This window comes from Branchiostoma floridae, chromosome 13, assembly GCF_000003815.2.
Source record: "Branchiostoma floridae strain S238N-H82 chromosome 13, Bfl_VNyyK, whole genome shotgun sequence".
NCBI lineage: Eukaryota > Metazoa > Chordata > Leptocardii > Amphioxiformes > Branchiostomatidae > Branchiostoma > Branchiostoma floridae.
This window is the reverse complement of record NC_049991.1, coordinates 3268751-3293265: the sequence shown is the minus strand read 5'-3', so window position 1 is coordinate 3293265 and position 24515 is coordinate 3268751. Positions and strand designations below refer to the sequence as shown.

Sequence of the window (24515 nt, the reverse complement as noted above, 5' to 3'; positions counted from 1 at the left end):
GGTGAGGATGTCAATTAAGATCAACGTGAGGATGTTGAATGATGATCAAGGATCGCTCAAAGCTTCTTAAAAAGAACACGAACGTCATACACATAATCTTCAGACCTTGGATAAGTGTGTTACTGACAGCTAGCGCTCGGTAGTGCCTTCTTGCGGAAAGGCTTGAGATGATGACGCATGCAGGTAGTCCGCCTTAAGACTTTGTAATTATATTCATATTCAGGAAAGACAGTTGGTGGCATGTCACTTAAAAGTATTTGAAAGACAAGCGAGGTGACACGTAAATAGCCTCAGTACGCCTACTTGTCAATGCCAGCTTGAAATCTTACAACAGAGAGACTGACTGACGACGAAAACACCAAATCTGAAATGCAGTTCGCTCAAGACTTTATATTTATATTCATATTTCGGGAAAGACATTTGGTGGCATGTCACCTAAGGTTTTTGAAAGACTAAAGCGAGGTGACACGTTAATAGCCCCCAGCACACGTGCCTGTCAATGCCAGCATGAAATCTTACTGCAGAGGGACTGACAAAGAAAATACCAAATCTGAAATGTAGTTCGCTAAGACTTTATATTTTTATTCATATTCCTGGAAAGACAGCTGGTGACATGTCACCTGTAAGGTATTTGAAAAACAAGCGAGGTGACACGTTAATAGCACCAGCACACGTGCCTGTCAATGCCAACATGAAATCTTACAGCAGAGAGACTGACAACGAAAATACCAAATCTAACACTGCTGGGAGTATAGATACACTTCAAGATGCGCTCGGGTATAGGAAAAATGTTCGGTTTCCTTTTTACCAGCAAATCCTAGTCTTAACAGACTCCATAGGTCGCTGGGAAAAAGATGATGATGATGGCTGTTTCTTCGTATCCGAAGATCAATGGTAGGCAGACAGGTTGATTAGACGACCAGTCTGCCTGGCCTGCACGTGACTTTTTAAGGTGAAGGAGGGGTGTGCACTTCCTTCTCCACCCTCTCGTCTACTGGTGCACTAAGTCCTACAGGGACAGAACTAAAGGGAAAAACATAGAAATGGAACAAATAGAGGTAAGCCGGCCAGGGAAGTATAGCCGGCTAGGGAACAGCTTCCGATCTACGTAGTGAGGAGAAGATTGTTCTGACCGGCTGACTCCCCTAGTGTACTATGACTCTGTACTAGTTCTACAATTTCTACAATTAGACCACCGATCTACGAAGCCTGGTAGAGGCAACAGCAACCTAAGCAAAATCCTGTCCACTCTAGACTTTTAGGGGTCAGCTGCTTGCGAGGGACATACAAGTAAAATATTCGAGAAGACATCTGAGTGAGGAAATTCAAGTAAACGTCCTGTAATTCATACTCTCATAACAGATTAAAACTTTTGACATTTTGTGCAATGGTTAATGATTTGTAGTACACATTGTATTTCAGTTTTTGTATGTACAAGGCTTGCTTGTACAATGTACATGTACGTGTATCATGGCATGTCTTAAGTAAACTTTCGGGAACTAGGCGACTTTTGTGTGTATTGTCTTTGATAGGCTGCCTAGCATTTCAGCAACAGTTGAAAAGTGATCATGCAATTTAGATGTCTTACGGCGTCTCACGATTTTGATGTTGTAGAATATCTAAGCAGGCAGTGACAGAACAGTCTACGAAGACTAAGACAGTCTGTTACGTAGCAAGACGGCTGGTTATCTCAAAAGTACCCTCATAATTTGCGATCGTACGACAATCGTACCACGTATACGACCGACAAAAATTGACGGTAGTGATCTCAATCTTGCAATTGTACACAATACCATTACCATACTCACCCAATACTATTTATGTACGAGTAAAAAAGCAACGTACATCTACTTTATTTTCGGGCAAGGTTATGACAAATAATACTATACCATTAGTATACTATGATGTTAAACCTATAGTATCAAAAATTCTCTTGTTTACAATTAACAGCTAATATCCAACCTTAGATCTGATCGACTAAGGATATCAAAAGAAGAAAGAAAAACAACACATCAGCAATAACAATATGTATGCCCCTACGGGGAAAACATGACTAGGGTCAGACTTGAAAGGCAGGAAATCAAGCAAAGTAGTATCAGATGGTTCAGACATCTCCTGAGAACGCCGAAGACTGAGGCTTAGGTCACATTTCTAAACCTGGGCCCGGGCGGGATGTCTAAAGAAACGAAAAAGTAAGATAGAAGAAGAACTTTAAACCTCAATAAAATCATTTTAGAGGCAGATATGAAAAAAAAAAACGGAGAAAAAAAGCCCTGTGCCAAATTTCAGGTCATTCGGTCCAGGAACGGCGGAGATGAATCACTTTGAAGATTTGACAGGAGAAAGAAAGAAGAAGAAACATTACGAATACAATATATTTCACCATACTATGCGGAACGATCGTACACGGTACAATGTATGGCAAACAAAAAAGAAGAAACAAACTTAACATCCTAATTACTAAAAGAAATATCAAACTTAGTACATAATATTATGCAGATTATGAATATAGAATGAAATTGGCATCCTAATTTCTAGAACAATAAGAGCTAGCTTAAATCATTGATATTGTATTACAATCGAGTGGGGCTAATTATGAGTTTCGGCATTTTTCTTATGACAAAGTAGTCTTTTATATATTTACCTGTTTTAGCATTGTGGGGGTTGTTACATCTGAATATATAATCAAATCTGTCTGTATCATTGAGTCTCTTAAAATCTGTTGTATTTGAGTCGAGGAATGTGAATAACGACCTAGAAATATACACAAATCATGCCCATTGATCCTACTTTGAAATTTTGTGTATTTTTATATCTTCTATTCAATTTTTTTCGCTCCCGAAAGCTGCCCGGTCGGGCCACGGCTTGGAAATGTGATCTAAGCCTAAACAAGAGGAGGGGATGCAAACATCCCAGCATTCCTTGCAAAACGCATTTCACAAAACACATCCCATGTAGTCACAAACTGAGTGTAGAAACCGGAAGTTATGATAAAATTCCCCGTGACCAGATGTTTTGTCCATTCTGCTCAAATGAGTTCGAAGATGAACGTCACTTTGTTATGGAATGTTCACAATATAATGATAAACGCACAAAGCTGTTCACATTACCTTACGTTTTATCTTAAGAATTTGATATTTTAAAATTTCGGTTTGATAGATAAATGTAACTACATTCTGGGGAGGAGATAACCCTTATTGTGTGCAAATAGGTAAATATATTTTTAAAAAATGTTTATACCTTAGAACCAATAGTGTAAATCACACGCTAGCACCGAAAGTCGCTGTAGTTTTTTGTGGCAATTAAGATTTCTATGACCGACCAACAAGCATATAAAGTGCAATGTTGCCTTACACAGTGTAGTAATGGGAAGACTTTGATCGGTACAATTTCTTTACTTGAATCAGAAGAAAAAAGAAGACCATGTACCTGAAGTACATGACACTGTCTGACCTCTGTAGAAATCACTGTTTAATGACATGCTTGCGCAGAAGAAATAAACACCCCGTGGCCGGGCAAAAACTCTTGGATGCACGATTCGGAAATTCATGACCTCAAGGCAATTGCTAAGGCATCACAGAAGACTCTTCCCCGGAAACTTGATGGCGTCACTTTACGTATACGTACGCCTTTCACATTGATACAGAGAGAAAACTAGAGCTTCCTGCAAGATCAGATGAAACAAGCAGTAAGAAAAAGGACTTTCAAAGAAAAACAAAGATCTTTGTCCATCATGTTTCGTAATTGTAACTGAATCGAGCCTACGGGAACTTAAGTTATTTGGGGTTTGTATCTTAATTGTGCATTCTGTTGATACGTGCTAGCTGAAGTATCAGACATGACTCGTATAGTTAACAATAGTGCAATTCTGTTTGTGTGAGAAATTAATGGGATTTCAACTCTAACATTTCAGCAACTCTGTCCTGGATATAGGACCGCAAAATATTATAAAAATGACATCAGACAATATGATACCCACAAGCTTATAAGGCTCGAAAAAAAGCGTCAAATGTTTTATTGTTTTTGTCAAATTGAAATGATCTTATGGTGAGGAAATGCTTTTTTGTAAAACTGGCCACACGAGAATTGGATAATGATAAAGTGAAAATGGTGACGGAAGCAAGTTTAGTATGTTCAGCACAAGATTCTGATTTTGTTGCAAATGGGAATGTTTGAGTAATATTTATGTTAATTTGTGATATTGAAACCAGGGAAGGAAAACCCTTCACAAAAACCCAGGGATGACACCCCTGGACAGAAGTCCTAGGGAGCAAACCCTAGCCAAAAAGCCAGTGGGAATGGCTCTTGCAACAATATATACATGTGTTATGATATATAGTATTGCATAGTATTGCATATGCCTAGATGATTGAGTAAAAGTAGACTAGTGAGTAAAATGGTAAGGAAATGTTAGTGTAAATATTTCATAATGAATGTTTTTAGTTGTGATCATTTAGTCGTATGTTATAGGGTGCTACAATGAGTTACAGCTGTAACTTATGACTTGTGAATAAAAGGTGGGGGAAAATGTACAGCACAAGAAGAAAACTAAAATCGAAAGAAAGAGTTTCAAAAAGAACACGAACGTCATACAGATGCTCTTCAGACCTTGGAGAAGTGTACTGACAGCTAGCGCTCGGTAATGCCTTCTTCCTGAAAGGCTTGAGTTGATGACGCATAGCGGGTAGTCCGCCTTGTGAAATTACATTTAAATTCGTATTCAGGAAAGACAGTTGGTGGCATGTCACCTAAGGTTTTCGAAAGACAAGCAAGGTGAAAGGTAAATAACCTCAGTACGCCTGCTTGTTAATGTCAACATGAAATCTTACAGCAGAGAGACTGACAAAGAAAATACTAAATCTGAAATGCAGTTCGCTTAAGTCTTCATATTTTTATTCATATTCGGGAAAGACAGTTGGTGGTATGTCACCTAAGGTTTTCGAAAGACAAGCGAGGTGGCACGAAAATAGACTCAGTACGCCTACTTGTCAATGACAGCTTGAAATCTTACAACAGAGAGACTGACGACGACGAAAACACCAAATCTGAAATGCAGTTCGCTTCAGACTTTATATTTATACTCATATTTCGGGAAAGACAGTTGGTGGCATGTCACCTAAGGTTTTCGAAAGGCAAGCGAGGTGACATGTAAATAGCCTCAGTACGCTTGTTAATGTCAACATGAAATCTTACTGCAGAGAGACTGACAAAGAAAACACCAAATCTGAAATGCAGTCCGCTTAAGACTTTATATTTATATTCATATTTCGGGAAAGACAGTTGGTGGCATGTCACCTAAGGTTTTCGAAAGACTAAAGCGAGGTGACACGTAAATAGCCTCAGTACGCTTGTTAATGTCGACATGAAATCTTACAGCAGAGAGACTGACAACGAAAATACCAGATCTGACATGCACTCCACTGCTGGGAGCGTGGATGCACCTCAAGGCGAGCTCGGGCATAGGAAAAAAAATTGTGTTTCCATTTACCGTCTGTAGCCACCACACATCAACCTTTGATGCAAGAGAACGATTGGTCCATTTACCGCACCAGCTGTAGCCAAAACCCTGTCCGCTATAGCTAGCCTTTTAGGGGTCAACTGTATGCGAGGGACATACATGTAAAATTTTCCATAAGACATCTGAGTTAGGACATTCAAGCAGACTTCATGTATGTCACACTCTTTTAACAGATTGAAGTTTTGGACAGCTTATGTATCGGTTAAGGATTTGTAGTACAATTTGTATTTTTTTCAGTTCTCTACATACCTGTGCTCACTTGTAGAGTGTATGTCTGTATGATTACAATATGATGTTAAAAATTCCTGCGTGTATTTCTTGTATTGAGTTTTGTAAAGTGTGCGGTTTGATGCAGGAAACAAAATGTGTGTTAAGTCAGCTTCAATCAATCCGTGTTTAACTTTAGCATAGGAGAGGAGAAGACGAAGGAAAGCTGTGGCCGACCAGCCTCCATCTGCACAGGGCTTCATTTGCCCATCCTGCACCAGGGGGTGATGATCAAGGATTGGACTGCATAGCCACATGAGAGCTTGCAGGGGAGACCGAGGACAACCTTCCCAATGATCTTCGGACACGAAGAAGCAGCCATCATCATCAGTTAAAGCGACTGACCAACGACAACGATCCAAATGAGCACCGCACCGAGTACGCATGTGCCGCAACAGGCATTGTGGGGTCAAATGTGAAGGCCCATGAGACATAAAGAGATAAAGTCTGGACATTGTTCTGAAATTCGTGACAATGGACGAGACAAGAACTGTTTACAGTTCAAAAATTCTCAACTCCCCTCTACTTCGCTCCTCTACTTTTCTTGGCCCGGTAAGCCCCAAAACACGTGAACGTCTGCCGGTATAATCTGTTCTTTCTTTCTCTCTTTGTTGCTTTCTTTATTCGCACATAACAACATGGCTTAAAAACAAATGTATATACAGAGATGAAGAACATGCGGGGGGTGGGCAGAAACCTATTTGGCTTTTCTTGGGCCTCCCCCAGAACTAAGTCGCAGAAATAATAATTATACATAATCAAAGTGAACGAAAAAATGCACATAACATAACTTGAAATCATTTAGCCTGGAATTCAGCCGTATTGTGCTTTGGTCGCTCCCCTGAGGTACGCTTCCTGCCTAGAGGAGGGTTCCGGCCTATCCCACAATACATTGCGGTTTCCGGTCTACGCCAGATATATACGTTGGACCGGAAGTTCTAGTTCATTCGAAACTATGTCGGCGCCTCAGACGGATGGGAAAGCGGTGTCTCCCGGCTTTTCGTCCTGTAAGCATAATAATATAAATAATAAAGACAGCTAATGTTCTATGAGGCAGATAATGTGTATGAAACATATGGAATTCCAGATAAGGATAGAGACATAGTAACCTTAGCGGGAATGAGGGAAAATCATAAAGAGCGGATTAACTCAGCATTGTACCAGACACTTTCTAGGTACATCGAGCGGACAAACAGGTTCAGTCAATCATTCTCTTGCTGATATCATGCACGAGTAAGCACCCTGGGAATAAAACCACGTGAAACCAGATCACAAGCACCTTGAACCGGAAGCAGAATGAACCGGAAGTATACAGCACCTTGAGTCTACGTCTAGCGCAACACAGTAGACGGAACCAGCCTCACGGAAAACAGGGATATCAAATAATTTGTCAGTTTGTACCGTATCGATAAGTCGCTATTCCTGACATGGGAATGCTTACACGCTGATATTGTGTCTGCCAACCTGCGGTGCGGCCGATTTTCTCTGGTAGCTTCAAATTGACAGCGATAATCCCGGGGCTGCCAACAAACAACACAAGTGCCAGCGCAAGGTCACCAAAAATTCCCCGCACCAAAGCTGCTTGGAATGGCCAGACGTTGTGTGGCAAAGGTGAGTCTCTACCATCTATCCTTGCACAATTTTGTGTCTCTGGCATCCTTTGTAAACTCAACCTCCTTGGTAAGCTATTTTCTCCGTATTTTCTTACAAACAGTCGCCGTATCGGGCGAAATTTTATGTAAGTTGTTGGGGGGAGGGGGGCAAAGCTTGTTTTGTGCGGAGGAGACATGAACCGCAAATACCATGACGTTTTTAACAAAACCAACGTAGAATTTCAATATTAGAACATATGTTTCAATTTTGATTGGATTAAAAATCTGGGAGGGGCGACAAAATTGTGCTACAAATCTGTTTCAGGGCTCAAAATACCACCTACATATGCATGTTAGTGCAGGTAAAATTGGAGTTTTTTCAGGTATTTCTGGTGTCTACCTGCACCTATATTAAAATTGCACTGGTCCATATACTAGGTTTTATACATAAATGTCCTGGAGATGTAGGTGGATTTGATTGTTATTAGCTCAGCATTGACTGTTACCACCTATTAAGTATATATAAAAAAATGGTTCCTGAACAATTTTAGTATGATCCATACTTTCAAAATTCAGAATGGTGCAGGTTAAATTTGTCTGATGTAGGTAATTTTCAGTGTTACCTGCACCAGTGCAGGTATGCAGAAAAAAGTATTTCGAGCCCTGGTTTTAGATCCAGCGTCGTGTGTACACTGCTGTGCTAATTTTTAGCAGGGCCAATACTTAAAATCAGTCAAGTCTAATTTTCCTGCTTGTAATGATATGGACAATAGTAAACCGTTACAGTAATGTCCTGATCTTATGATCAGTTAGGCCTGGATGATGTATGCATGGGCTGGCATTTTTGCTGGAAACCTTTACAGTTACAAGGTTGGCAATGTAAATGTAAATGTAAAATTTTCCTGCAAAAATGCCAACCCATTCATATGTCATCCAGGTGTAACAGTACTGTTCAAGTACCGCCAACCGACCATGCAAAATGGCTTTGAGCCTTTTGGCATAATCAGTTGCGTACTTGGTTTTGTGAGTTTGGCTGCCCGGGTCCAGTGTGATAGGTCGCAGATTCGAATCCCGGGGTTGAGCTTGCGGTAAAAACTGTTCTACTCGCCTCTAGCGTTTCACAGGACTAATCATGATTAAAATTTAAGTGTGCCTATTGTTATTTCTGTGTCATGGATTCAATCTTATCCCTCAATACAGTGGTTCGACGAGGGCGGTGAATTCTAAAGCACACCTTAGAGATGGGAGTGGGAAGGCATCACACCTTCGTCAGTTGACCCCCATCAACCACTGCAGACAGCCTTGATGACTTGGACTACAGTGATGAAGACAGTGAGTTGTGAAGCAGTAACATGTTTAAAGATTATGCCTCAGAATCATAATAAAATATGTGGTGATTGCAGTCTTTCAGTAGTATCTAATACACTTTATGGAAAATGTAAGATGTTGCAACTGTAATACTGTATATACACGGTACACCGTATGGAAAACTCAAGACAGTGATATCTAAAGCCTTAGTAAAGGAAGTTGCATAACTCTATTGTCTATAGTAAATACTAGTGATATAGTAGTAATTGTGGTACAACATGTTGTATCTGTCATAATTTACAGAGAAGACAAATCACTACTAGTATTATACACATTGTTTTTGTCATCTGCTCCCCACTTGCCTTTCTTCACAACTGCTATTGAAGCTCCAAACCCATCCTGTACAGGGTGTAGTTCAAACTTGGGTGTAGATGGTAATGTAACAGATCCAATTTCTTCTCTCTTCATTGCTTTTGTAACTTTCAGAATCATCTCAACAGGCATGTAACCAATAACTTTCCAGTGGTTTACCAAGGCATCAATTTTAATAGCATTTCTGTCCTAATGGTTGTCCGGTTCAAAGTCCAATCTAACTGGAACAGGCCTCATGTTGACTAACATTTTGTCTTTTACAGCTGCAAGAGTGTCTTGGTATTTCCTTTCTCGTGTCAAGCCGCGCTGTTCAATGGTGGCTGCCTCCAATTCTTCATCATCATCACTGTCTTCACTCTCTACTGGAGATGGATGGGAAGTGGCTGATGCAGGAGTGAGGGAGCCACTAGCTGGGCAGCAATATGGACAGTCTCCATAATCCAGCACCGGCATGTTCTCAGGGGTATGGATGCCAGACTGACTAAGAGTTGGCACAGTCAGTGGGACTTTGTGATGTGCTCCCATTCCCATATGCATATTGCAGTTGTTACGGCACTGCAGGAGAACTTCCGTGTTTGATATCTTAACTTCTGGACATGCTATATGGCTATCCTTTTCAAACAGTGTATTTGGTATATCTTATAAGTAATTGGTGAAGTGTTGATCCCCTAGTGGCTTCTTTTGGAACTACAGGGGCCAATTTAGTGTTGATAGCTTACATTATATATGTTATATCAGGAAAATGTGACTTGCTCAATATTACTGTCCCATTGAGGTAGCCAGAGAAATATGGATTTCTTTTGTCAGGAATAGCCTTCTTGACACAGTACAAACTGACAATGTTGCAGCACAAAAATTAACATTCCTGTGCAAGTGGGTCAAGTCTGTATGTATATTTTGTATACTGAAACATAGAGGGTTTGTCTTGTAAATATGTTTCTTGTACATTGCAACATACAGTATTACAGGTGTAACATCTTACTTGAGCTTTCCGTACAGTATATAGATTTTGATACAAATACAGTTGAAAGCAACCAATTCATATTGTACTGTTGAACAACCGTTAAACATATACTGTGTTACCGTCAATCACAATATTTACATAAAATCTCAAGAATATGAAGCAACAGAGAAAACTGTACTGAATGATTGCAACCCCTACATATCATAGTGTGGCATAGCTTTAAATATACTACTGTGTTGTACCAATAAACGAAGAACATGAGATGTAAAAGCCTCTGTAAATACAACATGTCTATCTTAACTAGAACCACTGATACACATACACTTGTCAGTCTCCAACTGTTGTTGGGGATAAGTGTATGGAAACAACCTACATTGAAAAAGTGCACTTGATTGTATTACGGCAATAAATAATTGAAGTCATTCTGTGAAATTGTCTTCATTTTATTATTTATTTGTCAAAAAACAGAACTTGTTACACAACACTGCTTTAAGTCTTCACACCACCCAATGTAGAAAGAAGGTTGAAAACACTGTGCATAGTTTTGCGTATATTATTCAAGAAAACAAGGGGTACTTGTATGTTTGTGTATATATCAAAATATGTACACACGTGTCGAGTTCAAAATATAAGAATTGTTCAGTAGACGTGAATGTGCGCCTGTACATATCTTCATTCACTGGTGGCACACCCACTGCAAATTTGTGGAATCTCTGCTCTATCCATATATTCCATAATTAAAATCTGCATACATAAACATTGGTATATCCATACATTAGTCACTATATAGATACTATGGGATCTCTGAGTTAGAACTAGTGGCATCTGTACAGCTGTCTTCTGGCTGTGTGGACGTGGACATCTCAACAAGGGGATATCATTTACGTGTTGTTCTCCTATATGGGCCCGGGTTGAAAAGAGCACAAAAATACGGAAGACCGTGTTGTCTATGGCTAAGCTGTCACAAAACCGGCCAGACATCGCGTTAAATGTGCAACATGTGTCAGAAAATCACAAATAAACGGTAAATTCATGAAGATACACGGCAGGGAGACATCCACACCGACAGTGAACAACCGTGTGGATATCGTTCACACAACGAAGCCAGAGCCCCCCTCCCCCAAATCTCAAATTTCTCAGCAAAATGTGGGGACTTGAGATTATCGCGGCACCTAACGCAAGCTAAGAAATCATAGTACATGTTGAACATACTGAAAACCTCAAGTCCCCACGATTTTCAGGAATCGAGGCGAAGATTCCGTCCGTGAGCGTCATGAAATGAGCAGATATCTTGATGTTTACGTAACGCTGTTCGAAGACAAAATACCCAACTCTAACGTATAGAATAACTGTTGTCTACGAACGAACACATAAATGGAATGTTCATTACCCCATCGATGACACTAAAAAAAACTGGGCCCGAAAACTACACAGTCACGGAGCAGAGAGCCCTAAAATTGGGCAAGACTGGAAATCACCTTCAACCTCACATGACAAACAACCGGAAGTCAGGGGTCAAAGGTCAAATTGCATTCTGGGTAACCCCGGAACCCTCCTCTGCTTCCTGCCAATACGGCATTTAAATATTCGCAGATTTTATCTGCGGGATTTCTGATTGGCTGTTAGCTCCAAGTTTACAGTTTGTAATCGAACGGAACACTACTTCTATCTTTCCCGCGAACTTTTCAGTATCACAACAACAGATCACGTGAGAAATAGCGCCTCGCGATTGGTGTTCTTCTCTCAGGGGTCATCCAATCAGCAAAGAGAAACAAATATGAATATTCATGAGTCTCCTCATTAGTGACGTAAGGGCCAATCGTTCCAATCGTAAGGAATGCCAGACGTGTTCGCACAGGAAGCAGAGCGACCAAAGCACAACACGGCTGGATTCCAGGCTAGAAATCATTATGTGAAGTATACTAATGGAATAGAATAGAATAGAATAGAATAGAATAGAATAGAATAGAATAGAATAGAATAGAATAGAATAGAATAGAATAGAATAGAAGCACATTTTCTAACCGGCACAATATCCGTTTTGCTGATTTTTTCAGGTCCGATTTCCCTGGACCGGTGCATGAAGAAGCTTTGAAACGGATTTGTACCGGCACGGTGTACTGGTACCCACTTCTAAAAAGTACTGTAACATTGTAGCTTGAAAGTTCATCTGTGTTGGTAGAAGTCACTATTGAAATAGTAAAACTGTAATACCCAACACAAAAATTGGACTAAACCAAATTTTCGACTGAAAAGCACCAACCTTTGTCAAGGAATGCCTGAACAGCACCAGTATTTCCTTGTCAAAGACTGGTGCTGTTCAGTCGAAAATTTGGAAGGGTAGATATTACAGTTTAACTAGTTCAATACTGTAACATTTATTATCGGCACTTTGCCACGTGCACGCGAGCAAAAATGTTTACCAGATAGAGAGTTCTGGAATACCGCCCAGGCCCACGTTCGATCGTGCGGTTGACACATCTTGCGGTCATGAGCCTTTATGCTTATACAGCTAGCAAAATAACAATGGCAACAGTCACGTCAACGTGTTCAGTCAAGCAGCAAAGTAAATTGGCTGTCTTCACGCAGCAGTATCTTGTAAGGCCACAGCAAGTACATTTTATGGAGGACATCCTCTACAGACTTAAAAAATAATGAGAAAGAAACAAGATCGGTAAAAGAAACAAGATGACAAATTTTGTAAATGGACACCATAAACGATGCAACAAGAAATGTTTCAACACAAAATATGGCATCACAACCAACAAGGCGTTCATTCCTGTATTTTAGAATGGTAAAAATGACACTAGTGTGGTAGACTTGTATTTCTACCATGTTGGTAACTTTACTCATGGCTTCCACATTTGTGCCACTCTTACAACTATCCAACTAAATCTAAGTTTCACTTCTGCAACTACAGTCAAGGCTACCTCTCTAATATGAATTCTTCATACAACTATTAGGCTACAACACAATGTATTTACCGATTTTTGGTCTATTTGACCATGTTTTTTTTCTGAAGAAATGAGCGCGTGGATATCATCCATAAGATTTACTTGCTGTCGCCTAATGCAGATTTCAGCGATATATTGACTTATAATGAGGACCACCTGAACTTCAAATCTTCAAGGGCATAGAACTGCCTCGATCAAAAGCAAAAAACAAATTCGCAATGTAAAATAATGAGATGGCGATTTAGAAATGTTACATCGAACAACCTGATCTAGAAATGAAGATTGTGTATTTTTTCTAGCTTACATTTGCCTCTTTTCTTTCCAGAGGTTTTATCAAAAAGAAAACTGCTGTTGAAAAATGCTGTTTAGTTCCTTATTTGAATAGGAAAAGCCAATGTTTTCCAAAAATAGGAATTTTGATAACGTGTAACAATTGTATTTAATGACAGTTTGACAATTTACAAGTACCAATTATGTAATTTGCATATGCATCTCAACCTATAGTCTTAAAAAGACGAGAACAGTAATCTATGTATAAGAGTAATTCTAGAAGCCATGTCTTAGATTAGTATTAGATGTCTTGTACTTTCTTGCCACGTTATACCTGCATGCTTGTACTTGACCTTTAGTTAATTTGAAGAATTAATTGGAGTGTAGAATAAATGCTACCTCTTCGTACTCACATCACAGGTGAATAAAACTCACATAACGCTTAGGCCAGAAAGCAGAGGAAAATTTCGATGAGTATAATTATCAAAAGTTAGTCTATGAGTACACAGTTTAATTCTCCGTCACGTATTTTCAGTCTGGTTGACACGACGTGCGTATATATATTCAAATCCGTACGAGGTCCGTATGGAGTTCTTTAATAGCCTCTAATAGCAGGCTCCACTTTTCATTGTAGAAAAAGTTGAAAGTGGCAATTGTAGATGCATAACATGGCAAAGGAGTTGGCTGACCGAGGAGTATGGCATATCATCTGTCTATATTTGTCCAATCTCTATTATTTTCCCAGCAGCCTGTGGAGCCTGCTAGAGGCTAAGTCTTTGATATATACACAAATGTGAACCAAAGTCTACACAATTGAATCGACTCCTACTATCATTGCTACATAGAACTCTCATGTGAGTTTAACTTGGTAAAGTACGTTAAGCTAAGGGCACAACCCGCCGTCCGTGCAATTTGTCCGGACGTTTTTTTGGGAGACCACGTCGGCCATGTAACGTTACATTGTATTTCTGAAAACGTTCAGGCTGTACAGGGCAGGTGCGTCGCCCGTGCTGGCACGTACGGGTTCACATCCGTAGCCCGATGGCACGCAACGTTTTGCCTGCACGTAAACTTCTACGGCGGGTCTGAGTGCTCCAAGATCCGCCGGATTCCCTACGACTTCGTACGGTGTGGTATCTACAACTTACGGATCCCAAAAGATTGCCCACGGTTTGGCACGTAGACAGCACGTATTTGCGCTAATTGCACGTACTGCGGGTTGTGCCCTTAGTTTTACGAAAGATTGTTGTCAGACTCAAAAATGTGCACGCAGCGGAATTTTCGAGTGACTTTATATAGTACTAAAGCTAGGGGCACAACCCGCCGTACTTGCAAGTGCGTGCTGTCTACGTGCCAAAACGTGGGCAATCTTTTGGTATCCGTAAGTGGTAAGTACCGTCTCCGTACGAACACGTGGCGAATCCCACGGATATGGGAACACGCAGACACTCCGTAGAAATTTAAGTGCATGCAGAACTTTCTCTGCGTTCGGGCTGCGGATTCGCCCTCCGTACGTGCCAGTACGGGCGACGCACCTGCCATGTACAGACTGAACGTTTTCAGGACGTGGCGGACGTGGCCTCCACAAATAACGTACAGACAAATTGCACGTACGGCGGGTTGTGCCCCAGGCTTTAGTCGTTCTAAGCTTTGTGACCCAGACACGTGAGTTTTATTCACGTGTGGCTACAGCAAGAGGTGTGAAGAAAACACCTATGAAACGAACAACGCCAGATTTTACGATGTCACAAGATTCATTCGTGTGGCATTTTGACATCTGGTGTCGTTAATACATTTTCCTCGCTTCATGAGTCTTTTGTAAATCCGTGGCGGTATGCCAGTTAATGGGTCCTCTTAAGAACTTGGTGTCACGGATTTCTCATAGAACTTGGCAGCGACTACCACAAGAACACGCATCGTTAAATTAAATAGGTTGCTTTGACATATCAAATAAAAGACCACGCTGTAAGAGATGTGTTAATTGTGCCTCCAAGCATTGCCGTGCATTGTGAAGCAAAACGGCAGTGTAAGAGTTGATATGTAATCATGATGTACTTTTTGATGTGTTTTTAGTGTGTTTTTTTCTATTTGTCCCGTTTTCTATGCGATTGCAGGCTAAAATCTTAGCGCTCAAATCCGGAACCGAACGTCTGCTTGTCAGCGGACATGAAAAAGTAGCCTCTGTCACAGACTTCCGGTGGGGGTCCTTTTATATTATCTTTTATATGGAGAGGGGGTTGGTTCGAGATTTTCAGCGTTGGCTAGGTTCTCTTATGCCGAAAAAGGTAATCTCCAAGCAGATCCTACGGTGCCATAAGATAGTATCAAAGCTGGCCAAGGAGTGTAGCCGGCCAAGGGAGTCAAACGGGCACCGGGAGTTTGATACTATACATTACGCACCGCGTGGATCTTGTTCGAGATTAGAAAAAAGGAGTTTGATGAGACTGTCGCAGTCTAGTAACATACCAGCTTCAAATCCTCTGCAGCAACTCCGAATGAAGTCCCCAAACTCGGACGAACAACCCATTCTTCTATGCATATAGGAAACGCAAGTTGTTGGTAAGCTAGGAAAACGTTTGTTCGGCACTTCTGGTTGTCAGAAAAAAGCTGACATCCCATTCTGGAGTTAGCAACAACTGCAAACAACGCTGACACGTGGAGGATAAGTAATGTCAGAGGCTGAAAGACAAATGTCAAGACACTTTGTTACTTAAGTCTGTATCCTACATCTGTCACATGTATGACTTCTGGAGCATGTGGAGGAATGCAATATGGGCTAAAACGTGGCTCACTGAACTTTAACGGTAATCCGCGGGATAACTCATATCTGTTGTTTTCAAAACAGAATATGTGGGTACAGCAAATCGACGGCCGCTACTTTCAAATTGCAATATTTTCAGAACATTTGCTTTTGCCGTTTGAAACCACCATCTATAGACTTGATATTCCTAAATACTTTTTTAAGAAACACCGGATATAAGTTACCCCCACAGATAAAGGTGAACTAGCATTACTGTTGTATCTATGAATGTTTGTGTATTCACATGATACTGGCTATAAAATTCAATGGCATGCACAATTTTAAGTACCTATTGTTGAGGAACAATGTGTGTGTGTGTGTGTGTGCGCGCGCGTGTGTTAGTGTGCCATGTGTTTATATGTGCTGGATCGTGCATTCTTAATTGTGTTTGCATGAACAGCAACATATTGTTAGATATGTTGCTTCTCATACACAAAAATGACAATACTGTATGAGAAAATTATCAGTCTTCCAAATAAATGCAAAATTCCAGTAATACATTTAAAACGGATTATATTATTGATCTAACATAAATTTCCAAACTTCATGAGGGTTTACAAAATTGCACACCAAAAAGCAAAATACACAACCAATGTTTTCAAAAGGAGGTTCACACATCTTTCTACTACTAACAAGACATCATTAAGTCAGATTTCAATACCTTTGAGACCCAACCCATGCAAAAAAGCACATTCTCCTTTCCAAGTACGCATGTGCAGTGTCAGTGACATGGATTGTGGGTAATATGTCAAAGCGCAAGGCCTCTGATTCGTCTTGACCATTGTCCATTTGCATATCAACAAAGTCCAGACTTAATTCATTATATCTCAAGGGCATTCACCTATGACATATTATTCAGTTCCTGTTACTGGACATGTGCATTTGGAATAGTGAACGTGCTTATTATCATGAGAGCAAGCTGTGGCTAGTTTTTCTAATGGTCATTGACATATGAGCTACTACAATAACAACACCTGTGGTTAATCTACTTTACTTTCATCTGTAGAAAAGAAGTAGCAGACCAATGAACACAACCCGATCATTTTCATACCAATTCATAGTTTTTCGTTAAAAACCTGGTGAATTAAAACATATTACTGCCACAGTAGGCAATGACAAGTTCTTCCTTTATTTAAAGGAAATCACCAATGAAACGAACAATGCTAAATGTCGCGATGGCACAAATTGCATCATTGCATGTGGCATTATGACATTTGCCATTGTTTGACATTTTCCTTGCTTCCTGTATTTTAAAACCAGAGACAACTGAGTTCAAAGATGTGAATGATACAAAAAGGAAGTCAGTTATGACACAGGTGTTCAGTACATACAGTTGATGGTTTGTTGACATGATTTCACTTACAACATCTGGTCTAACAATACCCTAAGGAGGACTAATATAAGGCCTTGGGAAAATGTTGTGATTCCCAGGGCCAACCCGACCCACCCTAGCCTGATTTCGGAAATAGGATCTAAAATTTCTGATCAAACGAACGAGAGATGAAAACTTTGTAGAATCAGTCATAGAAAAATTTATAGCAACAGATCAACCAAACCTAAGCACTTGTGCTTGAACTACATATACAAATGTGTATGGTTATGATACAATGTTCAAATGACCAGTGTCTGATGCATTGATACAGAGTACTGAACCTAATTTTCTGGCAAGACTGTAAGTAGAAATACAAGATCAATTTTCCTTGGCCTATAGGACTCATAAAATTGCTTGGAAGTTTTTGTACAAGTACAAACTTACAGATGCCGTGGAGGATATTATACATGGTCATAACCAAAATATTCAATCACATTTTGAATAAATTCCTTTGTGTAATAGTAATATTTTTTTCTTTTTTTTAGGTGTCATACTTTAAGTATGATAACATCTATATGTCACAAATAAAACTTATCACAGATTTTGAGCTACATGTATGTTACTCACTGTAAAACAGTTTTTAATACAATTAGAGGTATGCATAGTCAAATCCTATTTTGTGTAATACTGTGAAAATATATTCAATGGAAGTTAGATTTTGTTATAAAATCTGATAAAATTGTCCATATCAAAGGAACAATTTGATACTTACTTTTTTTTTTACATTTCAGCATATATATCGCAATTTTGTACATTTTCTTTATCTTTGGACACTGAAACATTATTACATACACGCAGGTGTCATACTGTAACTGTATAAATTATGCTTTCAAAACATTCAAAAGTTTACAACATACTCCATCACTTTAAATTATACTACAAGACATGCCTATTTTTTTTACATACAGATATCAAATATCAAACACCTATATCAAATATTTCCACAGTGTCTACATATAATTTTTAACAAGGACATTTTGGTATATTCTACAATAATTCTGTTTACCTTTAAAGACACAAACAGTAGAATATTGGTGACAAAATCACAAGTATTCTGAAGTTAAAAATCTATATTGAATTTGGCCTTTGTAAGCCTACCTTAACATATTTGCATTATATTTTTGGCATTTCAAATTCAAGTTTTGGTTAATCTGAACAAAATTCCCTAATATAATTTTTTGGGAACTCCCCTATGCATATTTCCTTTGAAGAGGGGATGGATCAATATTAAAATCAAGATCTCCTCCAGAGTAAAACGTGAATTATAAATTTTTGGTTGATGAAGGGAGGACCAGCGTTTCACCACTGACGCTTCTCTACAGTTGGGTTCTGTTGGTTGTCTTGCATTCTGTCTCTGTTATCCCTCACTGCATAGGTGTACTGAAAGAGGAAACATATCCATGTGGTTGGAAGCCATTACAGTTCATGTAATGTTTCTTCAGACAGCTTGTTGTAAAAAAAGACTAATGGCTAACCTTGTTCAATTTCTACTCTCACTCAAAGAGTTGGAGGTCAATGAAGTTTATGTAACGTTTCTTTGGAGAGTCTGTTATAATGAGCTAAAAAACATATGAGTTTGTTCAATTTCTCTTCCACCCACTCAAAGACAGATATAGTAGAGCAATCAAATCAAGGCCGTAGGCGACGCTTGCATGGCAAAATGTTTGTCGCGTGTCTTTCTCCTTTGAATGCTAGTCAGGATATTGTCCATTGAAATTTTCCCAATGGTTGTTTCTTTTTGATCTTGACATTTCAATTTTGACATTAGATTGTATCTTGTTCCTTTCATGACTTAAGTGATGAGAAAATACTTTGATGTACCGCTAATGTCCTGGGAATTACCAGGGCTTTGGGCGATTTTAAGCAACACGTTGGAATCAAACCTCCATGTGATGTAAGCGGTAACAGGACGTTTCGCCCGATGGATGTTTCGCCCGGAGACGTTTCGCCCGATGGATGTTTCGCTCGGGAACTTTTCGCCCGATTTGGATCTTTCGCCCGAAGACGATTCGCCCGATATTAAAACACACACCGGTGCCGACGGCCAGGATTCGCCCAATGTAGATACAAATGTACTAGTATTGTAGATACGTTTGCCGATTTAATAGTCTCAGTTTGTTTATCTTTATTCACTGACGCCTGCGGAAAGATGTCCAAAACACAGAATCTGATATAGTTGCCCTAGCCGGTAAAATAACCCTGCAATACGTCATGCGCTATCATAATTTCTCATAGACTAGGGTCCCGCAACCAGCTGAACATCGAACTAATTTCAGTTACAAGCTTTACATTACATATACTAAGATTATTACCTGGAACAATAAATGTAATAGCGACTTTTACTCAAGTGGAAAAATACTAGTATAAATAAACAAAAAACATAATCAATGCCCGAGTCGCACAGTCGTGGGCATCCAACAACAAGCTTCCGACAGAGACAACTCCGCCTGCATACCGAAAAAAATGTTCGTTTCACATTTAAAAGGAGGGTAGATATGGGAGAGATAAATTCTTCGCCTTCTTACTTGACACTTGTTTCCACAAATTACGCTAAAAGTTTCAAAGTCTGGGCCGCCTTCGAGCTGCAAAATCCAAACAAAGGAATCAAAATGGCGACTCGCTTGGCGTGGTTTACAATATCCCGTCAGCCATTTCGGTAAATCTCTGATTGAACCCTATTATGTTAAGTGTACTATGGTGACGTCTACGTAGATCAGTCAAAATAAACGCAATAAATAGACGAAGGAAATATATTGGGGCACTAAGTTATTTGATCATTTGATGGGGAACTATGAACTCTAAAGCGTATTTTTTTGCCGTCCTTGAATTCATAGGTTTGGTGTTGTTAACATGTAAAACGGAATGCCTCGATAAAGAATTCACGAGCAAAACATCCTGCAGTTTGCAACTCTGGTAGTTTAGAAATATAAAATATTGAAAATATCAGCAACACACAAAACATGTAGATTCGAACCAACCTCCCCAAGTACTTCATGAACTCTCCATGACAAAAACAATAAGTTTTTTTTATAAACTAGCAATTTTAGTACACACACACAACCCTCCTTGTTCAAACAAACATATCGCAAAATGCATGGCCTCATGGGATAGCTTGTGTAAACATCGCCGCCATTTTGTTTCTTGTTTCAATACATTACATTTTCATTTTTTTTTTTCATTCTATTTCATTTTACCAGGGAAACATCACTCAGGCTGTTGCCTGCTTTTCAGAAGTCCCTAGCTAGGACACACAGAAACAAGCAACATGCAATAATTGGGTAATACTTTGCAAAAGGGTACAATGTAAGTCCTGCTAACGGCCTGGCACTACTAGTATACTACAAGCCTGTCGACTATATCGTATGTAAAAAAAAAGCCAAATTCTCGCCAAATTTGTCGGCGCTTTTCAACACCAAAATTGTGAATCATATCTGTGCATATGTCCTGCATGTTTTTCTTGGTACCTTTGCCATTATTAATCTTTGCTATTTCTCCTTTGCTTGGAGCAAGGACGTTTTAACGTCCTTGCTTGGAGAGTACAGTCAAATAGCAGTATACACGGTATTAAACCGCATTGTGTGACGGGATTTATCAACCAAGCCGGTGACGCCATTTTGAATTTGTTTGGTGTTTACGGCGAGAGAGCGACACACTGACAGGGTTTTCTTTCTGTGTCTGATTCATGGACTCAATTTCTAGATAAGAACGTGCTTTCTCAATGCATACCATATCACCGTAATTCTTAGTTAACTCAAAATTGTGAAGCCAACGCTATTATTTGACAAACAGACGCAGACGAGTTTGTTGCCTATATATTAGAGTGTTTGTTGTGGGCGCCTGCGCGACTCTGAGCTTACTGGTTTAAAAACTTCTTTGTTAAAATTGTTATCTCACGTAACTTATGTCAGTGCATGCAATGATACCACTACGCGGATATAAGATTGTGTGTGTGCTATGATTGCAACTGAATTCGTTCGATATCGAAGTTTTGCTGGGAGTCGTTATGGGTAACGTCATGCCAGTATTTACCCGTACGGGCGTAAGTTACTAAGTAACTCCTCGATAATGTATCGTTTCTCGGGTAGAATTAACACGGGGATACAATTTGTTAAATTCTTTATTGAAATGTTCAAAACACAGCACAAACATGAATGAATAGCCACCGGGCGAATCGTCCAAGGCCCACGGCACCTCATATCGGGCGAACCGTCCTTTTACCGGGCGAACCGTCTCAATACCGGGCGAAACGACTACGGGCGAAAGATCCATCGGGCGAAACGTCCATAAACCGATGTAAGCTGTGCAGCAAAATGGCAGAAAAAACAAGAACATAAACTTTCTGGAATGATACGCCAAGCCCAATCCAACTTTTGAGAGGGCAGAATTTTAGCACTTCACTTTTGAATCTGCATTGACACTGCAGACTAATTGTTGTACTACAGTAGAAGCCAGTTAATTGCACAACGGATAATTGCACGAAATCCCAAAATCCTGTGGGGGTGCGGTCCAGCTTAATACCTTTGCTTTATCGCACACGGCGGATAATTGCAAGGGATTCGCTGGCAAATTGGGTGTGCAATTAAGCTGCTTCCACTGTACTAACTTCCCCTTTATTTCACATCTTCGCATCTATTTCTTAACTATTAGCATGCTAATCTGCAAACCACCACCAAGCTGAAGGTGCAAAGATACTACTAGCAACATGCATTCATTTCAAAACCCTAGCTCCTATGGAGCACAGAAATATACATGACAGGGTTGAGATTTTGACCTGGCAGCATTGCCAATTCTACCAGTGGGCAGAGAAATCAACTGTGATGCTATAGAATACATTTAGGAGAACTCCTATATATCAAAGCTACATTTCATGCTAATATGTTGATCTGACATAGCCTGGGTACCATCCAGGTAGTAGTTTGCTCCTATGTTAAGTTTTGCTATCCATCTGGATGCCCGTATAATTATTCAAACCTTTTGGTGGTTATGGCAGTTAAAGAGAATTAAGGGTTCTGGGCAATAGGGGCTGCACGAGCAACCTCCATGGAGGAGCTCTACAGAGCTGACCTCCATGGAGGTTGCTCGTTCAGCCCTCCAGCTCCACCGTGCGAGCTCTATGCGCTATGAATACAAACACTTGGTTCTCGTCACCTTCATGGAATTTTTAGTACGACATGGAGGAGGTTCTCTCGTAGAGGACAAACAACCGGACTGAACTAGCAGCTGTACGCAAAACATGGTACACGGGCTATGAATGTTTTTTGATTCACGTCACCCAAAACCAATTGATCTTAGCGCTGAGTCTATACAGTAACAAAGGGCTGTTTGAGTAGCGCTCTACGGGTTATGACTGTAAACACTTGGTTCACGAAACCGAAACAAATCGGTCTTAGGGCTCCATTCAGAGATAAAGTAAACAACAAACACACGGAGCCGAAAGCTGTTTGAGCAGCTCCACGGGCTATATAAATGTAAACACTTGGTTCACGTCACCATGAACAAATCGGTGTTTAGGGCTCCATACAGAGATATTGTAAACAACAAACACACGGAGCCGATAGCTATTTGAGCAGCTCCACGGGCTATATGAATGTAAACACTTGGTTCACGTCACCATCAACAAATCGGTGTTTAGGGCTCCATACAGGGATACTGTAAACAACAAACACACTGAGCCGATAACTGATCGAGCAACTCCACGGGCTATATGAATGTAAACACTTGGTTCACGTCACCATCAACAAATCGGTGTTTAGGGCTCCATACAGGGATACTGTAAACAACAAACACACGGAGCCGATAGCTGTTTGAGCAGCTCCACGGGCTATATGAATACACTTGGTTCACGTCACCATTAACAAATCGGTGTTTAGGGCTCCATACAGAGATACTGTTAACAACAAACACACGGAGCCGAAAGCTGTTTGAGCAGCTCCACGGGCTATATGATTATAAACACTTGGTTCACGTCACCATCAACAAATCGGTGTTAGGGCTCTATACAGAGATACTGTTAACAACAAACACACGGAGCCGAAAGCTGTTTGAGCAGCTCCACGGGCTATATGATTATAAACACTTGGTTCACGTCACCATCAACAAATCGGTGTTTAGGGCTCTATACATAGATACTGTTAACAACAAACACACGGAGCCGAAAGCTGTTTGAGCAGCTCCACGGGCTATATGAATGTAAACACTTGGTTCACGTCACCATCAACAAATCGGTGTTTAGGGCTCTTTACAGAGATATTGTAAACAACAAACACACGGAGCCGAAAGCTGTTTGAGCAGCTCCACGGGCTATATGAATGTAAACACTTGGTTCACGTCAGCATCAACAAATCGGTGTTTAGGGCTCCATACAGAGATATTGTAAACAACAAACACACGGAGCCGAAAGCTGTTTGAGCAGCTCCACGGGCTATATAAATGTAAACACTTGGTTCACGTCACCATCAACAAATCGGTGTTTAGGGCTCTATACAGAGATACTGTTAACAACAAACACACGGAGCCGAAAGCTGTTTGAGCAGCTCCACGGGCTATATGATTATAAACACTTGGTTCACGTCACCATCAACAAATCGGTGTTTAGGGCTCTATACAGAGATACTGTTAACAACAAACACACGGAGCCGAAAGCTGTTTGAGCAGCTCCACGGGCTATATGAATGTAAACACGTGGTTCACGTCACCATCAACAAATCGGTGTTTAGGGCTCTATACAGAGATATTGTAAACAACAAACACACGGAGCCGAAAGCTGTTTGAGCAGCTCCACGGGCTATATGAATGTAAACACTTGGTTCACGTCACCATCAACAAATCGGTGTTTAGGGCTCCATACAGAGATATTGTAAACAACAAACACACGGAGCCGAAAGCTGTTTGAGCAGCTCCACGGGCTATATAAATGTAAACACTTGGTTCACGTCACCATCAACAAATCGGTGTTTAGGGCTCTATACAGAGATACTGTTAACAACAAACACACGGAGCCGAAAGCTGTTTGAGCAGCTCCACGGGCTATATGAATGTAAACACTTGGTTCACGTCACCATCAACAAATCGGTGTTTAGGGCTCTTTACAGAGATATT

At 40.2% G+C, this 24515-nt stretch overlaps 1 protein-coding gene and 1 long non-coding RNA gene across 3 annotated transcripts in view; one reads left to right on the top strand and one right to left on the bottom strand.

Annotated features, from left to right (window-relative positions):
- The first annotated feature begins 6751 nt into the window (after positions 1–6751).
- LOC118429280 lies at positions 6752–10453 on the top strand. The gene is made up of 3 exons (XR_004832720.1): positions 6752–7396; positions 8578–8709; positions 9321–10453. It is a non-coding gene; the product is annotated as an uncharacterized LOC118429280 (long non-coding RNA).
- A 6088-nt stretch (positions 10454–16541) lies between these two features.
- The window catches only part of LOC118428904 (protein tweety homolog 1-like), a 60187-nt gene continuing 52213 nt past the window's right edge, over positions 16542–24515 (bottom strand). For both annotated transcript variants that reach the window (XM_035839187.1, XM_035839188.1), the window contains one exon: positions 16542–18797. In XM_035839187.1, the coding sequence (XP_035695080.1) occupies positions 18717–18797 (81 nt within the window). In that variant the 3' untranslated portion in view covers positions 16542–18716. The remainder of the gene's footprint in view (positions 18798–24515) is intronic.